The sequence below is a fragment of the Vanacampus margaritifer genome, chromosome 13, assembly GCF_051991255.1.
Source record: "Vanacampus margaritifer isolate UIUO_Vmar chromosome 13, RoL_Vmar_1.0, whole genome shotgun sequence".
In the NCBI taxonomy this organism is placed as follows: domain Eukaryota; kingdom Metazoa; phylum Chordata; class Actinopteri; order Syngnathiformes; family Syngnathidae; genus Vanacampus; species Vanacampus margaritifer.
Genome location: NC_135444.1, coordinates 12,878,192 through 12,895,059, shown reverse-complemented (window position 1 = coordinate 12,895,059; position 16,868 = coordinate 12,878,192). Strand labels below are relative to the sequence as shown.

The window sequence follows — 16,868 nt, the reverse complement described above, 5'->3', positions numbered from 1 at the left end:
CGGACAGCCGCACGCTAAACCTACAGGATGAGAGCTGTACATGCAGTCAAAATGTTTTTTACGGCCCAATTTTGAACGAGTGTAACCTTTAAAACAGTCAACTGTTAGCTTTTTCTCCGCTTACGGCCATACTACCCTGAGAACGCCCGATCTCGTCCGATCTCGGAAGCTAAGCAGGGTCGGGCCTGGTTAGTACTTGGATGGGAGACCGCCTGGGAATACCAGGTGCTGTAAGCTTTTTTTTTTTTTTTGTACCTCCATAGCAAAAGTTAACTTTCACAAAATACCTCAAGTTTGCTAGCGGACAGCCGCACGCTAAACTGACAGGATGAGAGCTGTACATGCAGTCAAAATGTTTTTTACGGCCCAATTTTGAACGAGTGTAACCTTTAAAACAGTCAACTGTTAGCATTTTCTCCGCTTGCGGCCATACTACCCTGAGAACGCCCGATCTCGTCCGATCTCGGAAGCTAAGCAGGGTCGGGCCTGGTTAGTACTTGGATGGGAGACCGCCTGGGAATACCAGGTGCTGTAAGCTTTTCTTTTTTTTTTTTTGCACCTCCATCGCAAAAGTTAACTTTCACAAAATACCTCAAGTTTGCTAGCGGACAGCCGCACGCTAAACTGACAGGATGAGAGCTGTACATGCAGTCAAAATGTTTTTTTACGGCCCAATTTTGAACGAGTGTAACCTTTAAAACAGTCAACTGTTACCGATTACTCCGCTTACGGCCATACTACCCTGAGAACGCCCGATCTCGTCCGATCTCGGAAGCTAAGCAGGGTCGGGCCTGGTTAGTACTTGGATGGTAGACCGCCTGGGAATACCAGGTGCTGTAAGCTCTTCTTTTTTTTTGTACCTCCATCGCAAAAGTTAACTTTCACAAAATACCTCAAGTTTGCTAGCGGACAGCCGCACGCTAAACTGACAGGATGAGAGCTGTACATGCAGTCAAAATGTTTTTTACGGCCCAATTTTGAACGAGTGTAACCTTTAAAACAGGCAACTGTTAGTAATTTCTCCGCTTACGGCCATACTACCCTGAGAACGCCCGATCTCGGAAGCTAAGCAGGGTCGGGCCTGGTTAGTACTTGGATGGGAGACCGCCTGGGAATACCAGGTGCTGTAAGCTTTTTTTTTTTTTTTGTACCTCCATAGCAAAAGTTAACTTTCACAAAATACCTCAAGTTTGCTAGCGGACAGCCGCACGCTAAACTGACAGGATGAGAGCTGTACATGCAGTCAAAATGTTTTTTACGGCCCAATTTTGAACGAGTGTAACCTTTAAAACAGTCAACTGTTAGCTTTTTCTCCGCTTACGGCCATACTACCCTGAGAACGCCCGATCTCGTCCGATCTCGGAAGCTAAGCAGGGTCGGGCCTGGTTAGTACTTGGATGGGAGACCGCCTGGGAATACCAGGTGCTGTAAGCTTTTCTTTTTTTTTTTTTTGGACCTCCATTGCAAAAGTAAACTTTTACAAAATACCTCAAGTTTGCTAGCGGACAGCCGCACGCTAAACTGACAGGATGAGAGCTGTACATGCAGTCAAAATGTTTTTTACGGCCCAATTTTGAACGAGTGTAACCTTTAAAACAGTCAACTGTTAGCTTTTTCTCCGCTTACGGCCATACTACCCTGAGAACGCCCGATCTCGTCCGATCTCGGAAGCTAAGCAGGGTCGGGCCTGGTTAGTACTTGGATGGGAGACCGCCTGGGAATACCAGGTGCTGTAAGCTTTTCTTTTTTTTTTTTTTGCACCTCCATCGCAAAAGTTAACTTTCACAAAATACCTCAAGTTTGCTAGCGGACAGCCGCACGCTAAACTGACAGGATGAGAGCTGTACATGCAGTCAAAATGTTTTTTTACGGCCCAATTTTGAACGAGTGTAACCTTTAAAACAGTCAACTGTTACCGATTACTCCGCTTACGGCCATACTACCCTGAGAACGCCCGATCTCGTCCGATCTCGGAAGCTAAGCAGGGTCGGGCCTGGTTAGTAATTGGATGGGAGACCGCCTGGGAATACCAGGTGCTGTAAGCTTTTCTTTTTTTTTTTTTGCACCTCCATCGCAAAAGTTAACTTTCACAAAATACCTCAAGTTTGCTAGCGGACAGCCGCACGCTAAACTGACAGGATGAGAGCTGTACATGCAGTCAAAATGTTTTTTACGGCCCAATTTTGAACGAGTGTAACCTTTAAAACAGGCAACTGTTAGTAATTTCTCCGCTTACGGCCATACTACCCTGAGAACGCCCGATCTCGTCCGATCTCGGAAGCTAAGCAGGGTCGGGCCTGGTTAGTACTTGGATGGGAGACCGCCTGGGAATACCAGGTGCTGTAAGCTTTTTTTTTTTTTTGTACCTCCATCGCAAAAGTTAACTTTCACAAAATACCTCAAGTTTGCTAGCGGACAGCCGCACGCTAAACTGACAGGATGAGAGCTGTACATGCAGTCAAAATGTTTTTTTACGGCCCAATTTTGAACGAGTGTAACCTTTAAAACAGTCAACTGTTACCGATTACTCCGCTTACGGCCATACTACCCTGAGAACGCCCGATCTCGTCCGATCTCGGAAGCTAAGCAGGGTCGGGCCTGGTTAGTACTTGGATGGGAGACCGCCTGGGAATACCAGGTGCTGTAAGCTTTTCTTTTTTTTTTTTTGCACCTCCATCGCAAAAGTTAACTTTCACAAAATACCTCAAATTTGCTAGCGGACAGCCGCACGCTAAACTGACAGGATGAGAGCTGTACATGCAGTCAAAATGTTTTTTACGGCCCAATTTTGAACGAGTGTAACCTTTAAAACAGTCAACTGTTAGCTTTTTCTCCGCTTACGGCCATACTACCCTGAGAACGCCCGATCTCGTCCGATCTCGGAAGCTAAGCAGGGTCGGGCCTGGTTAGTACTTGGATGGGAGACCGCCTGGGAATACCAGGTGCTGTAAGCTTTTCTTTTTTTTTTTTTGCACCTCCATCGCAAAAGTTAACTTTCACAAAATACCTCAAGTTTGCTAGCGGACAGCCGCACGCTAAACTGACAGGATGAGAGCTGTACATGCAGTCAAAATGTTTTTTTACGGCCCAATTTTGAACGAGTGTAACCTTTAAAACAGTCAACTGTTACCGATTACTCCGCTTACGGCAATACTACCCTGAGAACGCCCGATCTCGTCCGATCTCGGAAGCTAAGCAGGGTCGGGCCTGGTTAGTACTTGGATGGGAGACCGCCTGGGAATACCAGGTGCTGTAAGCTTTTCTTTTTTTTTTTTTGCACCTCCATCGCAAAAGTTAACTTTCACAAAATACCTCAAATTTGCTAGCGGACAGCCGCACGCTAAACTGACAGGATGAGAGCTGTACATGCAGTCAAAATGTTTTTTACGGCCCAATTTTGAACGAGTGTAACCTTTAAAACAGTCAACTGTTAGCTTTTTCTCCGCTTACGGCCATACTACCCTGAGAACGCCCGATCTCGTCCGATCTCGGAAGCTAAGCAGGGTCGGGCCTGGTTAGTACTTGGATGGGAGACCGCCTGGGAATACCAGGTGCTGTAAGCTTTTCTTTTTTTTTTTTTGCACCTCCATCGCAAAAGTTAACTTTCACAAAATACCTCAAGTTTGCTAGCGGACAGCCGCACGCTAAACTGACAGGATGAGAGCTGTACATGCAGTCAAAATGTTTTTTTACGGCCCAATTTTGAACGAGTGTAACCTTTAAAACAGTCAACTGTTACCGATTACTCCGCTTACGGCAATACTACCCTGAGAACGCCCGATCTCGTCCGATCTCGGAAGCTAAGCAGGGTCGGGCCTGGTTAGTACTTGGATGGGAGACCGCCTGGGAATACCAGGTGCTGTAAGCTTTTCTTTTTTTTTTTTTGCACCTCCATCGCAAAAGTTAACTTTCACAAAATACCTCAAATTTGCTAGCGGACAGCCGCACGCTAAACTGACAGGATGAGAGCTGTACATGCAGTCAAAATGTTTTTTACGGCCCAATTTTGAACGAGTGTAACCTTTAAAACAGTTAACTGTTAGCTTTTTCTCCGCTTACGGCCATACTACCCTGAGAACGCCCGATCTCGTCCGATCTCGGAAGCTAAGCAGGGTCGGGCCTGGTTAGTACTTGGATGGGAGACCGCCTGGGAATACCAGGTGCTGTAAGCTTTTTTTTTTTTTTTTTGTACCTCCATCGCAAAAGTTAACTTTCACAAAATACCTCAAGTTTGCTAGCGGACAGCCGCACGCTAAAGGTTTTGGTTGCCGTCACTGCAGAAAACCCGGCTTTACCGCATATTACGCACAGCATGCGTGGCAATCGCCCGTGGCGATAAATCCATATTTTAAATACAATTCTTGATACTGCCTGTTAAAGGCAGCTTTCCCTTTTTTAGAGGGTCCGGGTTCCTCTTCTGTCCCTTCATTGGACCGTTTCCCCTTCGCAAAGAAACTTTTTAAAGAAGTTTGTTTTTTGCTCATTTTGCTAGCTTGGAATTAAATTTAGCGTGACGTATCATGTGACGTGTGGTGTAGCGGCCTTGAAGTGCATCAAGTGAGACGGATGTAACAGACAGAATCCGGCCACTTTTCAAAATAAAACCTCATTTTCGAAAAAAATAAAAATAATGCATTTTTTTTCCTTTCGGTACCAAATGACCCACGGCCCGGTGGTTGGGGACCACTGATTTAGAGCATCTAGAAACTCCACTGTAGACTGAATACCTTAATGCCTTGTTTCCCAGTGTTTCCTCTAAGACCAGGTGGTCCAGGTGCTCCCTAAGATATTCAAAATGCAATTGATATTATTCACAAAAACGGTTAGCCCTACAAAACAAAAAGTCATATGTAGTGTATGTAATGCTATTTAGTGTCTACTATATTTTACCTGTTTACCAGGCCTGCCCGGTGATCCAGGTGCTCCTGTGTGGCCAGTATTTCCCTTTGGAGATAAGATTCTCATTTTAGGAAAATGATTCAATATGACATTTTAGAGAGTAACATATTTTCCTACCGGATATCCTTCATTACCGCGAACCCCGTGTAATCCGTCCAAACCATCCAAACCCTGAAGATAAGACAGTCACCAGCAGTGCAGATCTGTTTATTTGCTTGGATTTGTGCATAATGTTTGTGATATATTGTATTTACTGTAATGGATCAATGGGGGGTACTTGCAGGTATTCCACGTCCCCCGACAGGTCCTCGGTTGCCTGGTGGGCCTTCAGCTCCCTAGTAAAGACATCTCGTGAGATGATGCATTCAAGTACAGCAGAACATAGGCAGTTTAATCCGGCTTTCATTGTCATTAAATATTTTTTTCTAGAATTGGATGGACCTGAAGGACAGACATTTTAAGATGTTTTCATAAAAACAGGAGACACTTCAAATTTTTTTGTTTACATTAGCACAGGAGTTATGATTATTGGTTTATACTTATAAGATTAGCGTTTAGATATGATCAAATATATAATAAAATACAATTGCATGGAACACATTTCTAACAAGATTTCTTGATTAGTATGCTGTCTGACTCACAGTTTTTCCCGGTGCTCCTTTGTTCCCCTTATTACCAGGTTGACCTGACAATCCCTTTATAAAGAAAACATCTACATTACGGCACATCACATTTAAACAATTAAGTTCAATGTACTGTAATATCAGCAATTGTTATTTTCTTACAGTTGCCCCATGAACTCCTTTATGTCCAAGAAGACCAGGAGGGCCAGCAGCTCCAGGCCGACCTTTAGAACCAAAAGGGCCGATAAAGCCTTTCCTTCCCAGTTTACCCTGGAAAAAAAACACACACACACACACACACACACACACACATATAAAAAAAGACAGTTGTCCTCTTTGTATAATATATGTATAGTATTTTTCTCAAATTAAATATCTCACCATTGTGCCGTGAGTTCCGAGCTCTCCTTTTGCGCCCTTTTCGCCCATTATTCCCTGCGTAATTCACAAGGTTATTTACAAAAATACACACACACACACAAGTGCGTCACTGTGGTCATAGTAAGTAAATGATACATCAATAAGGTATTCTTGTCCAGAGTGATGTGCGTCACAAAATGAAAGCTCACCATATCTCCTTTAACGCCTGGAGGCCCAAGCTCGCCCTCCTTTCCACTGACACCCTGATTAGCATAAAAAAAAACATTCAAAACAAATAGAATCATACACCAGTTGATCACACACAGAGTATTTTGCAACAAATTTTGTATTTTACCTTAGGTCCGGTAGTCCCAGGTTTGCCATTGGGTCCCCTCTTGCCTGAAAACCCCTAAAAATAAATAAATACATTTAAAAGTAAAAAAGTATTGGTAATCAATCAGCAACAAGGAGAAAGGATACGTCAGAGTCTACTGGAACGCTAATCGTTATCAAAGATGCCATCTTCATATAATGTTAAATCATATTTTAATACAGCACAGAAACATGTATACAACATGATGTGCCTCGGTGCTGCTATTTGTGTTAGCAGTGTAGATTAAATGGGCTCAGCAGTGAATAATGACATCTATGAACTGAAAAAATTTAATTTCCATTATTTTCCTGATATGAAAATGAAATCTGTATTACAGTATATAAAGAAGTGATGCAAAGGCAGGTAAGTATACTTTTTTTTAAAATTTTTTTTTAACTTTATTGAGTCGAAATTAGAATGCAAACCAAATTAGTTACAATCAAGTACAATCTGTTGGTGGCTTGCAATCTATCACATATTCCACAATACCGTAGTGTATATGCTCAAGCAGAATTTGACACAGTGGTCTTTTTTTTTTTTAATCAATGTATGTGTAAAATAAGGTATGTTTCTCTTATGAATTTACACATCTTCAACTTTGACAAAACCCTAAAAGAAGAAATCCATTTGACTGAGGTCTATTGATCATTACGGTAAAAAATAATGTATAACCTTTACAACTGTATACCCATCTATTTATCTATATTATTATATATATTATATATATTTTTATATATATAAAAAAAAAGGAAAAAGGAAAAAAAAGAAGCTGAAATGCCGATCAATTCTGGGCAGTCACACAGAGTGAAACATTAAAACTGATCTAATTCTTACTGGTGTTGATGGGCCAATAAGACCTGGAGGTCCGATGCGACCGGATGAGCCCTGAAATTACAGAATGTAAAGTTGATGCCGAAAAAGTAATCCAGGTCATGTCATTTCTTAGGTGATTTTTTTGATGTAGCTTTTGCACGAGGCTTCAAATCTAACATATAAATTGTGAATATAATTCTATTTAAAAAAAAAAAAAGTGATTCGTCATGTGCAAAGTACACTTAAAATAGGCAAAAAAACAAAGCAGAATTTTGTTGATTTTTCTTTCTATTTTCAGTGAAACAAATAACAACACAATATTGTAAAACAGTACACAATACTAACTGTGTGTCCCTGAAGACCCTTCTGCCCTTTGTTTCCGGGTTTCCCAGTGTCTCCCCCTGGTCCAAACTGTCCAAGCATACCCTGGAGACCCCTTTGGCCCGGCGGACCCTGGAAAAGCACTCACGTTAAAAACATCATATCCTTAACCAAAATCCAAAGACTGTACTAACCTTGAGTCCAGGCGATCCCTGTATGCCTCTGCCCCCCTGTGTTCCTGTATGCCCCTATGAGATGGGAGACATAACAGAGCAGAGAGAATGAGTGGCAGGTGGGGCACTGGCCCTTGGCACAATAGTTTGTTTAAACATATTTTCATTTGTCCTTGGGCTGTTCATTTCTTCTTTCACAAAAAACATTGGTGACAACTTTTTAACTCCCACTAAAGAGCCATTGAGCATTTGAGGTACGTATTAATAACCTGTTTCCCTGGGCGGCCCTTGACTCCTTGGGGACCTCGGACACCTTGGTCACCTGCAGCCCCCTTTGGACCTCTCTGACCAGGGGGGCCTTTGCTTCCTTCATCACCCTAAAATAAATGTCATCAACATATAAGCATAAGATTTATCGACACACATCTATTTACATGAACTCACTGATGTGCCGTTTTGTCCAGGTGGTCCCTCAGCCCCTCTGTGTCCGGGCGGACCCTAAGAGGAAGGTTCAGATTTACAACACGTTTGTCTAACAAAGGTACAGGACACTCAAACCTATATTGCCAGCTAAACCTGATAGAGTGGAACAGCATAAATGTTGAGTAACCTTGCATTAAAGGGCAAGAGTGCTTTGAGGAGGTAATTATTGTCATTATTGAAACAACACAGTCTTAATCTATCTACCTCCTCACCATCGAGACCTGCAGGTCCCTCCTCTCCGACAACCCCTTTAGTTCCCTAAAGAAATACAATAATAGCACAGTTAATGCACCATAAATAGTATATAATGCAAAATATATATTCAGGAAAGCTCACCTTGTCACCTTTGACCCCAGGTGGCCCAGTTGATCCTTGAGGTCCATCTTTACCCTTAACATGAAAGAGCAGAACATTATATGCTTCTTGCGTCCTACATTTTTACTGTTGTTCTTGTTTGACTTTCGGCTTTGTTCTTGTCAATCAGGGGTATGCTTGTAATAAAATGCTTCAACTAATGATTTAAAAAAAATTTGGGTGGCATTTTTTATTTTTATTTTTTTACATTGATGTTAATTGCAAGGCCACGATTCAATATACAATACACAAATTATACTATAGTGAATGGGCCATTGGTTTTAATATATATATTTTTGAAACATTCCAAAAAAATTATGCAAAGGGTATAAAAACTGACTTACAGGATAACCTATAATTCCAGTGGGGCCAACAGCTCCTCTCGACCCCTGTTCACCTGGATGGCCTCTTGGTCCAACCTCACCCCACGGTCCGATGTTACCCTGTGTACCCTACAAAGAGAGGAAAATCCAAGGCATTTATTATTATGTTACAGAGCATGTGATTGCCGACATAATAATAGTGGAAACTACCGTATTTCATTGATGTCTGTCAAATTTGAATGAATAAAATAATCGGCAAGCATATGAAATCAGGTTTTAAAAGGCTAAAAAATGAAGAAGTTTTCTCAGATATCAGATGATGAGGGTGACATAACATGGCTGGCAATATGATTCATAAACAAATTAACTTTACAACATGGATGAAAATGGTCAGAAAGGAAGAACTTAAAATTATATAACCTAATACAGTTTAGCCAAAATATAGACAATGAGACCTGGAGTGGGCCAAACCATTTTTTCCCATTTTTAAGTTAATTGCAGAAATTAATAGAGAGAAAAAAGGACAAATACTGGTCTAAAGGTTTAATTCAAATGTTTACATATTGGTAAATGAAATCAACCAGCATTTGTTTATTTTACAGCTAGCGGTGCATCTGCATGTTAAAATGAGTAAATGTTATTGATCATCTTTAATAAATTATTGACAGAATTGACTAATGTTTGGTCTTAGACCAGTACTTCACTAAACATTTAGCCACAGTCATAAATCTTTAAATGAGTCTCCTGCAAAATGACAAAAATGGAGTTAGTCCACTCTAGAGGTCAGTGTCTCAAATGCATTTTGAAAGCCTCATCAATAGTGACTTTCTCAAGAACTCATTCAAAAATGTTTCCGTAATGCAATGTAGATAATAAAACGCATGAAATACGAGGTGAGTGAATCATTGTAAGTATCATACTGAAGGTCCTGTGTGCCCTTGTGGTCCAACCATGCCTGTCTTGCCCTGAAGGATATTGAGAATGTTAATAAACAAAGTTGAAAGTCTACATAGTCAAATTACATTATTACTACATTTGAAAATAAAAGTATATAAATGCTTACTGGGGGACCTGGTTTCCCTCTTGGCCCCTTTTCACCTCTCTTGCCCTTCCCAATTTAAAAAAAAGCATTCAAATGAAACGTATTGTAAAGTCAATCATGATACGAACAAAATAACATTTAAATGCAGTGAACTTGTCTTTAATTACCTTTACTCCTTCCATCCCTGCTCGTCCCTTAGGTCCTTGTTTTCCTTTTGCCCCCTAGAAAAATATTTTTGATAGAATGTTTCAAACCAATTTGCAATATAGCATCCCAAGTGGTGTAGTTCTTCACCTCCATTCCCATTGTTCCTGGTATTCCATTCATTCCTGTACTTCCAGCTTCTCCCTGGAAATAAGCATCGGTTAAAGTACGGGTTAATGCGAAAATTGTATTTTACTATATCAAACACTCACATTTGGCCCTACCGGTCCCTGTGGGCCACTTGCTCCTGTCTTCCCTGAAAATCCCTGTCAAATGTTAGCATGGATCAAGACTATTGCCACTCTAGTTGTGAACATTGATTACATAGTTTAGTACAGTTGTGCTAATCTCAGTAGAATAAACTCACTTTTGGACCTGGAGGTCCAGCGTCTCCAGATATTCCGTTTGCACCCACAGGTCCCTAATGGAGATGCAGTATATTTCTATTGTTGCGATTACATAATCTGTCTTGTAATTGATCATCTTAATAACAATCCCAAATGGAAGGCAACCTGCATGCAAATGGTCTTACCATGGCACCATCAATTCCATCTCGTCCTCCAGCTCCCGAATAACCTCGTAAACCCTAAAATAGTAAACTGATCATTTTCTTGCGAGGAGGAATTCACTTCCTAATCAGAGACCGTTGTTAATAGTCAACAGCATTACCTTGAGGCCTTTTGGCCCACTTGAGGCTGGGACTCCAGGCCTTCCCTGTATAAAAACGTTACACAGTATATGTATTAATAGCAAATAGACAACATTCATGCCATAATACATTGGTTTTGTTAATATATAAATCACTAATAATTATGAAATGCATTCTGTGTATAGTATAATAATAAAGCCCAAAGAGGATGAATGCCAACGACAGTAATATATTCACATGAACACCTGTGGACAATTTAGCATGGATGTTTTTTTTTTACAATAGCACTGCATTGCCACAAAATATTATGTTTTACTGTATATGTGCCAGAAGAGGTCGTAATAAGAAGTTTAGACACATAAGAACCTTAATACCAGGTTCTCCTTCATGCCCTGGCTCTCCAGATTTTCCCATCTGTCCCTTCAAGAAGAACACAAAACAACTGATGACAATTTATAGTTGACAATAAAGAAATGGCTTCAGAAAAATAATGCCCTGCAGTGTGTTGTACTCACAAAAGGGCCAGGCATCCCTGAAAATCCTGAGCGACCCTCTCGACCCTTTGTGAAACATTGGCATGATTTATTATACAATATTTATATGCAAGTTCAAGTGTTTCACTTTTGTGACCTGAAAAAATAAGAAATGATGGGACCAACGCAAAAGGGAGGTATCAATTCAATGTTGATGTTACAAAATACAATATTTTCCTTGACATATTCACAGTCCAACCTTGTCTCCTCGTAGTCCAGGAATTCCCTGAATGCCTGTAGGCCCCCTATCTCCCTACAAACACAAACATTAGCTTAGTTAATTAGCTTTAGCAAAACATGCCCACGCAGTCACGAGTTCCACAACTTCCTTCAACAGACCTTCAGCCCATCTTTGCCTTGCTTGCCTTGCTCTCCCATGGTACCGTCCATTCCCTGAAAGTAAAACCTGATTGTTTTTAATGTTATTAACTCAAGCATGCGCATTTTCATCTGTCAATTTATACCCACGCTGGGTCCAGCAAGTCCTGCTGGTCCTGTTGGCCCTCCAAGTCCCTCGAGTCCCATTGGGCCCCGACGTCCCTTATATCCCGGCTTACCTGGAGGCCCTGGGGGCCCCTGCGCAAAAGCGGAACAAGGTGTTGGACCTTTATCGAGCTTGACAGTCAATTATGGAATTGCTAGAACTGTAAAAACACGAATGCTGAAACCTACCATGTCTCCCTTAAATCCTGGATCACCTCTTTGACCACGCATGGCTTTAGGCCCCTGAGTAATTAACAAAACAGAAACACACAAGACCCAAAAATATATAAATAAATAAAAAAATTAGAAAAAGAGAGAGAGAGTTGTCCTTTTCGCAACTACAACAATTGAACATAAAAATATATGACTGTAAACATTCGAGTCAATAGTAAAATTGCTTTAAATAATCTTACGGGATCACCTGAGGGTCCAGGCAATCCTGGATTCCCATTGGCTCCCTGAAATAAATGACAATAAAAACCACATTGGGTTTCAAGTGTCTCAAAATGAATGCGTACGTATCTGTCTTGTTATCTTACATAAAGGCCATCAGGTCCAGGTTCTCCTATGTCTCCTTCATCTCCTGGACCACCCTAATGAAGGCATAGTGGCACATATTGTATATGATGGCTTGAAATTATTCAATTAAAAATCATATTGTGGGTTGCTATACTCACAGGGTCACCCTTTGGACCTGGAGGTCCAACAAGTCCGGGGCTCCCCTGGGGGGGGGAAAAAAAATCAAGTTATTATTTTTTTTATACAAATACTGACGAATAAAAAGGCTGTATGTACTTAAAATAAAGACACATTCCATAGATACAATGTATTACATTATCCCCTTAAATATTCTGTTGATGTACATTGGAACCTTTAATATCAAAAGTTTCCCAAATCTGATCAAAATTCTCATGAAAAAAGCCTCTAAAAGCAAGGGTGGGCCCCATTTGCGCAGATAGACAGATGGGTCAGGTCATTTGAAGATGAGGTTAAGCGTTAAAATAATGTAAAATTAGTTGATCAATTCACAAAATTAGGGAAGTGTAGAACTGTCAATGTGCAATTAACAGTTTTGCCTGGGCTGTGTTGTTTAATGTCTTGTATCACTTAAGGTATATCATGTCACGTGACTAACAGACAAAAGAAAACATGAAATGCCTAAAATCACAGTTTTAGCCAGTACACTGCCATTGCTATTGATGTAAGTACGTCAGCGATTTTTGTTAGTATGTAAAAAGCCATGGAAAATGGCTACATATCAGCTCTTAATTTAAATTGAGGGCTCTAGTCAAATACGCTGTTCAAATTTCATGTGAGGCGCAGTCTAAATCTGCGCCGGGGCAGACTAGACTGTGTTTTGGTATTTTCACAGATGCACAAAGCTCGGCACAGTTTAAAAATGAGTATTTTGCACTGTTGTGAGCAAAGCGGCTCCTCTCATTCTGTTTAAAATCGGCAAGAGGCGAAAGTCCTTGACATAGCTGAAGAAGAAAATGATGAGACAAAGTATGTTTACAAGGACTGCAAGCAGACCTCCACAGGCGGACGATGTAACGTTGACCAGGGAGATTGCACATCAGGCTGGTGTAATGATATTTTCCATTACTGTACATTACTGTATATTCCAAATTCCTCACAGATTCCATAGATCCAGTTTCCGAAAACATGCATGTTAGGTTCACTGTGTCCATATATGCTCATCTAGAATATTTCTCTCTTTTTTTTTAAGGCGGTTTACCTCATTTTTTATATATGACAGTTAAGAACGCTACTTAAAATATTGGCTGTACAGTAGTTAATAAAGATTTGATAATGGTGACACTTTGACCCTTTCCTTCAAAATCCGCCAAAATTGGAGCTTCCTGGAATAGACCGTCGTCAATCTTGGATGTTCCTTTGTAAATCCAAAATAACGTACAGAATAAGCTTCTACAGATTAGGTTTACCTGAGGACCACGCACTCCTTGAAATCCAACAGTCCCGTTGGGACCAGGCTCTCCCTAAAAACAAAACATTGAGCTATAGGTTAGTATCATGTGTTGTTTCATTATTTATTAATCATCCATTAATAAAATGTTCATTGTGGTTCATCACCTGTGGTCCAACTGCTCCTCTCGCACCAATTTCACCTTGTTGACCCTGACAACAAACAGTCAACTCATGATTATCTTACCATTAATGTAATATTATCAGTAATAATATAAATTCTGGTTGTTAACTTACAGGAGGCCCCTTTATTCCTGGGACACCTTTTCTTCCACTTGGGCCCATTTTGCCCTAAGAAATCAGATTCAACACATAGAGTGGACCTTTGCATTTAAAACAAAACAAAATGGCCAATGAATCATGACCAAATTAAACATTGAAAATCTTTCAGGAAAATATTTTTTTTTCAGAGGACAGCCTATTTAACACTTTTTAAATCCAGAAGAAGAACTTAGCTTTACTTTTCCATACTTACATGTGGACCTGGTGGTCCGCCAAAGCCTATGGCACCAGCTGGTCCCTGAAAACATTCAAAAGCATATAAAAACAAAAGTTAATTTAATCATTTATTAAACGTTCCCGTCATCTATAGCAGCACTGACCCGTGGTCCTGGTCTTCCGGGAAAACCTGGAGGACCCCTAGCTCCTGCTGCTCCCTTCAAACACAAGAGAGTTCAATTCAAATGTGTCCTTGTGTTTAACTATTAGTGTTCATTCACATTTCAGTAGCAAAATGGTTTTACCAAGTAACCAGGAAGTCCAACGATGCCTCTAACGCCTTTATTCCCCTGGTAACGATAAATGAAAGATTACATTAACCAAACAACTACAATACACAAGTGTGTGGTGGATATTCTTTTCGACCTTGTCTCCTTTTCCACCTCTATTGCCTTGTGGTCCAGGTTCCCCCTCATAACCCTGAAGGCAATGAAAGCACACCATTCATCATCAAAATAGAGTCAAATGTATTATTTCTGCTGTATCATGATACGCATCTCTTCGGAAGTAACAGTTCTCAGGTTAATCAGGAGGTTCATCCTTATTGTAAGGCCTCTTTGAACATTGGAAGTTCAAGACATTCTTACCCACTCACCCAGCTCCCCTTTGCTGCCTTTATCTCCAGTGTAGCCTTGGGGCCCCTAAAGAGCCAAGCATGCAATACGTTAAAAACAAATTTAACATCATAAATGAAATAACTTGCCTATTTTCACAACAATAATCGTATCTAATAGTTCAGGAAAGGGTACCTGTTCTCCAGGTAAGCCTGGGAGTCCTGGTTCGGCATTCTCACCAGGAGTCCCATCATTTCCTGGTCGGCCCTGTGGCCCTGGGATACCTTGTGGCCCGGGGACACCCTGAAGTACAAAGGAGCAAATATGAGCGGGATTGTGAATATAATACCATTTTATTTTAAAAGGTTAAGTCAAGTGAATTATTTTATTTTATTTACAATAATGTGTTCTATATGCCCCCGTTAGTCAAAATATGGTATTCTAATTAATATTGCATTAGTGAAATAAGAATTAAGCAAAAAAATCCACCAATTTTTAACCATCTCTGGGCCATTTTGCCCTGTAGAGCCACTTCCTGTCGACAAAAAATTACATTACGGTGCCTAAGAGCTCAGGTAACGACCGTCATCTGTTTTTAGTCGACAGCATGTGTCAGTACAAGGCAAAATGGCCGCCCCAAGATGGATAAAAACTGTTGAATTCTCCGGCCTAATTGTTACGCAGGATAGAATACAGTGTTAAAACTAGGGGCGCGAAGAACATATTATTGTGTGAAGAACAATTTTAAATTGACTTCCCCTTTAAATGATTATTTCATCGAAAGCGCTACCTACGATTTTTCCTTGAATTCCTTTCCGGCCTTGCTTCCCAGTATTTCCAGGCACTCCCTTAAAGAGACAATTTGAAACATTCTTCAGTTTTTTTGTATGGTCGAATATCTGAAGGAAAACTCATCCAAGTAGCCTATAGCCTTTGGGGAACAGAAGCGTTTGTTCCTCGAACATTTTCTCACAAGGTTGGAGACCTAATTGGCCAAAGGTTCTTGTGAAGATGGTGATATATTCATTTGGATGTGTGTCTGAAGACTTGTTGGTTTGAATAAAAATAATAATTGTGTGTTATTTGTATCATTTTGTTTTGTCTGCATGAGCATCACTCAATGTCTAATTTTGTGCGCATGCGTGTCATTTCACGGATACACTCCGTTCACATTTGTTTTTAGCCATTAACTTAATTGCTACACATATAAACAGACAATATTGTGTAACAATACTCACAGGCATACTGTATATTCTCTATCCTCTGGGAAAACCGACAAATATTGCTATCATTGCGGCTTACTGAGCCAGTTGTGAAACTCGTCTTTTTGTGTGTGCTTATGTCTGCATTATACTGCCTCCCAGTGGCCAAAGCACATACACCAGAAGAAGCACAAGGGCTGGAACAGATTCATAGCATTGCTATTTATTTCAATGGTGAGTTTATCATACATACAAGTAATAATAATATTAATAATAATAAAAATGCAATGCACCACTGTTTTCATTTATTCATTACAAAAAAATAAAATAAAATAAAACCTTCTTATATAGCTACCAGTACTTACAATTGGTCCCACGTTTCCACGAGGTCCAAGCAGTCCTGGAGGCCCCTTCACCTTCTGTTGTTAAAAAAAAACAAAAAACATATATATAATTAAGACAAACAAATAATAATTAACATGTTGGCTCAGTTTCTTAAATCAAACACAAACCGGCAATGAAGAAATCAGCTTAATGTAGAATTTGGTTTTCTACGAGGAAATGAGACAAAGTAACTGTTATTCTTCCAGGTGAGATTAAAATAAGTTGATAACATTAATAACCAGAGCAAGATCAACAGAAGCAGTCTTAACCTTGAATGCCTCCCACTCCTCCTCTGATGTTTTAAATACAACAATAGTGGGCATCCCAGGTGGACCAATTGGGCCCATATATCCAGTTTGTCCAGTTCTTCCCATCACGCCTTGATAACCCTAAGAGGGGTGGAAAAAATGCCATTGTTTGGACTTTTTTGCATGACATAGCACGTCTAGTTTGTAAATTGTAAGTTACTCCCACATTTAGTAAATGCAAAGGGTTGCATGGAGCTGTAGCCTATATATCATCTCACTGAGGGCAAACGTACTGGTCACCAGCCAATAACAGCTTACATATGTTACCAGAAAACATTCACTATCACATTCACGTCATCAATA

At 40.4% G+C, this 16,868-nt stretch overlaps 1 protein-coding gene, 13 non-coding genes and 1 pseudogene across 14 annotated transcripts in view; 14 read left to right on the top strand and 1 right to left on the bottom strand.

The window, feature by feature from the left end:
- Window positions 1-16,868, bottom strand: part of LOC144063144 (uncharacterized) — a 28,552-nt gene that overhangs the window by 6,969 nt on the left and 4,715 nt on the right. The window contains exons 6-52 of the mRNA XM_077585141.1: window positions 16,527-16,646; window positions 16,386-16,424; window positions 16,239-16,292; window positions 15,466-15,519; window positions 14,867-14,974; window positions 14,705-14,758; window positions 14,484-14,537; window positions 14,363-14,407; window positions 14,222-14,275; window positions 14,095-14,139; window positions 13,857-13,910; window positions 13,728-13,772; window positions 13,580-13,633; window positions 12,311-12,355; window positions 12,173-12,226; window positions 12,047-12,091; window positions 11,823-11,876; window positions 11,619-11,726; window positions 11,490-11,543; window positions 11,350-11,403; window positions 11,133-11,177; window positions 10,984-11,037; window positions 10,638-10,682; window positions 10,501-10,554; window positions 10,336-10,389; window positions 10,181-10,234; window positions 10,059-10,112; window positions 9,932-9,985; window positions 9,786-9,830; window positions 9,643-9,687; window positions 8,744-8,851; window positions 8,382-8,435; window positions 8,250-8,303; window positions 8,007-8,060; window positions 7,832-7,939; window positions 7,584-7,637; window positions 7,414-7,521; window positions 7,090-7,140; window positions 6,238-6,291; window positions 6,092-6,145; window positions 5,904-5,957; window positions 5,685-5,792; window positions 5,541-5,594; window positions 5,181-5,234; window positions 5,017-5,070; window positions 4,891-4,944; window positions 4,728-4,781 (exon numbers count right to left, since the gene is read on the bottom strand). Of these exons, the coding sequence (XP_077441267.1) occupies window positions 4,728-4,781; window positions 4,891-4,944; window positions 5,017-5,070; window positions 5,181-5,234; window positions 5,541-5,594; window positions 5,685-5,792; window positions 5,904-5,957; window positions 6,092-6,145; window positions 6,238-6,291; window positions 7,090-7,140; window positions 7,414-7,521; window positions 7,584-7,637; window positions 7,832-7,939; window positions 8,007-8,060; window positions 8,250-8,303; window positions 8,382-8,435; window positions 8,744-8,851; window positions 9,643-9,687; window positions 9,786-9,830; window positions 9,932-9,985; window positions 10,059-10,112; window positions 10,181-10,234; window positions 10,336-10,389; window positions 10,501-10,554; window positions 10,638-10,682; window positions 10,984-11,037; window positions 11,133-11,177; window positions 11,350-11,403; window positions 11,490-11,543; window positions 11,619-11,726; window positions 11,823-11,876; window positions 12,047-12,091; window positions 12,173-12,226; window positions 12,311-12,355; window positions 13,580-13,633; window positions 13,728-13,772; window positions 13,857-13,910; window positions 14,095-14,139; window positions 14,222-14,275; window positions 14,363-14,407; window positions 14,484-14,537; window positions 14,705-14,758; window positions 14,867-14,974; window positions 15,466-15,519; window positions 16,239-16,292; window positions 16,386-16,424; window positions 16,527-16,646 (2,829 nt within the window). The remainder of the gene's footprint in view (window positions 1-4,727; window positions 4,782-4,890; window positions 4,945-5,016; window positions 5,071-5,180; window positions 5,235-5,540; window positions 5,595-5,684; window positions 5,793-5,903; window positions 5,958-6,091; window positions 6,146-6,237; window positions 6,292-7,089; window positions 7,141-7,413; window positions 7,522-7,583; window positions 7,638-7,831; window positions 7,940-8,006; window positions 8,061-8,249; window positions 8,304-8,381; window positions 8,436-8,743; window positions 8,852-9,642; window positions 9,688-9,785; window positions 9,831-9,931; window positions 9,986-10,058; window positions 10,113-10,180; window positions 10,235-10,335; window positions 10,390-10,500; window positions 10,555-10,637; window positions 10,683-10,983; window positions 11,038-11,132; window positions 11,178-11,349; window positions 11,404-11,489; window positions 11,544-11,618; window positions 11,727-11,822; window positions 11,877-12,046; window positions 12,092-12,172; window positions 12,227-12,310; window positions 12,356-13,579; window positions 13,634-13,727; window positions 13,773-13,856; window positions 13,911-14,094; window positions 14,140-14,221; window positions 14,276-14,362; window positions 14,408-14,483; window positions 14,538-14,704; window positions 14,759-14,866; window positions 14,975-15,465; window positions 15,520-16,238; window positions 16,293-16,385; window positions 16,425-16,526; window positions 16,647-16,868) is intronic.
- Window positions 119-237, top strand: LOC144063270 (5S ribosomal RNA). Its single transcript, XR_013296578.1, has one exon. It is a non-coding gene; the product is annotated as a 5S ribosomal RNA (ribosomal RNA).
- LOC144063282 (5S ribosomal RNA) lies at window positions 420-538 on the top strand. Its single transcript, XR_013296590.1, has one exon. It is a non-coding gene; the product is annotated as a 5S ribosomal RNA (ribosomal RNA).
- On the top strand, window positions 725-843 carry LOC144063287 (5S ribosomal RNA). The gene has a single exon (XR_013296595.1). It is a non-coding gene; the product is annotated as a 5S ribosomal RNA (ribosomal RNA).
- LOC144063213 (5S ribosomal RNA) lies at window positions 1,025-1,133 on the top strand (annotated as a pseudogene).
- LOC144063269 (5S ribosomal RNA) lies at window positions 1,316-1,434 on the top strand. The gene has a single exon (XR_013296577.1). It is a non-coding gene; the product is annotated as a 5S ribosomal RNA (ribosomal RNA).
- Window positions 1,621-1,739, top strand: LOC144063268 (5S ribosomal RNA). Its single transcript, XR_013296576.1, has one exon. It is a non-coding gene; the product is annotated as a 5S ribosomal RNA (ribosomal RNA).
- On the top strand, window positions 1,927-2,045 carry LOC144063291 (5S ribosomal RNA). The gene has a single exon (XR_013296599.1). It is a non-coding gene; the product is annotated as a 5S ribosomal RNA (ribosomal RNA).
- On the top strand, window positions 2,231-2,349 carry LOC144063267 (5S ribosomal RNA). The gene has a single exon (XR_013296575.1). It is a non-coding gene; the product is annotated as a 5S ribosomal RNA (ribosomal RNA).
- On the top strand, window positions 2,532-2,650 carry LOC144063266 (5S ribosomal RNA). Its single transcript, XR_013296574.1, has one exon. It is a non-coding gene; the product is annotated as a 5S ribosomal RNA (ribosomal RNA).
- On the top strand, window positions 2,836-2,954 carry LOC144063265 (5S ribosomal RNA). The gene has a single exon (XR_013296573.1). It is a non-coding gene; the product is annotated as a 5S ribosomal RNA (ribosomal RNA).
- Window positions 3,141-3,259, top strand: LOC144063284 (5S ribosomal RNA). Its single transcript, XR_013296592.1, has one exon. It is a non-coding gene; the product is annotated as a 5S ribosomal RNA (ribosomal RNA).
- Window positions 3,445-3,563, top strand: LOC144063263 (5S ribosomal RNA). Its single transcript, XR_013296571.1, has one exon. It is a non-coding gene; the product is annotated as a 5S ribosomal RNA (ribosomal RNA).
- Window positions 3,750-3,868, top strand: LOC144063283 (5S ribosomal RNA). Its single transcript, XR_013296591.1, has one exon. It is a non-coding gene; the product is annotated as a 5S ribosomal RNA (ribosomal RNA).
- LOC144063262 (5S ribosomal RNA) lies at window positions 4,054-4,172 on the top strand. Its single transcript, XR_013296570.1, has one exon. It is a non-coding gene; the product is annotated as a 5S ribosomal RNA (ribosomal RNA).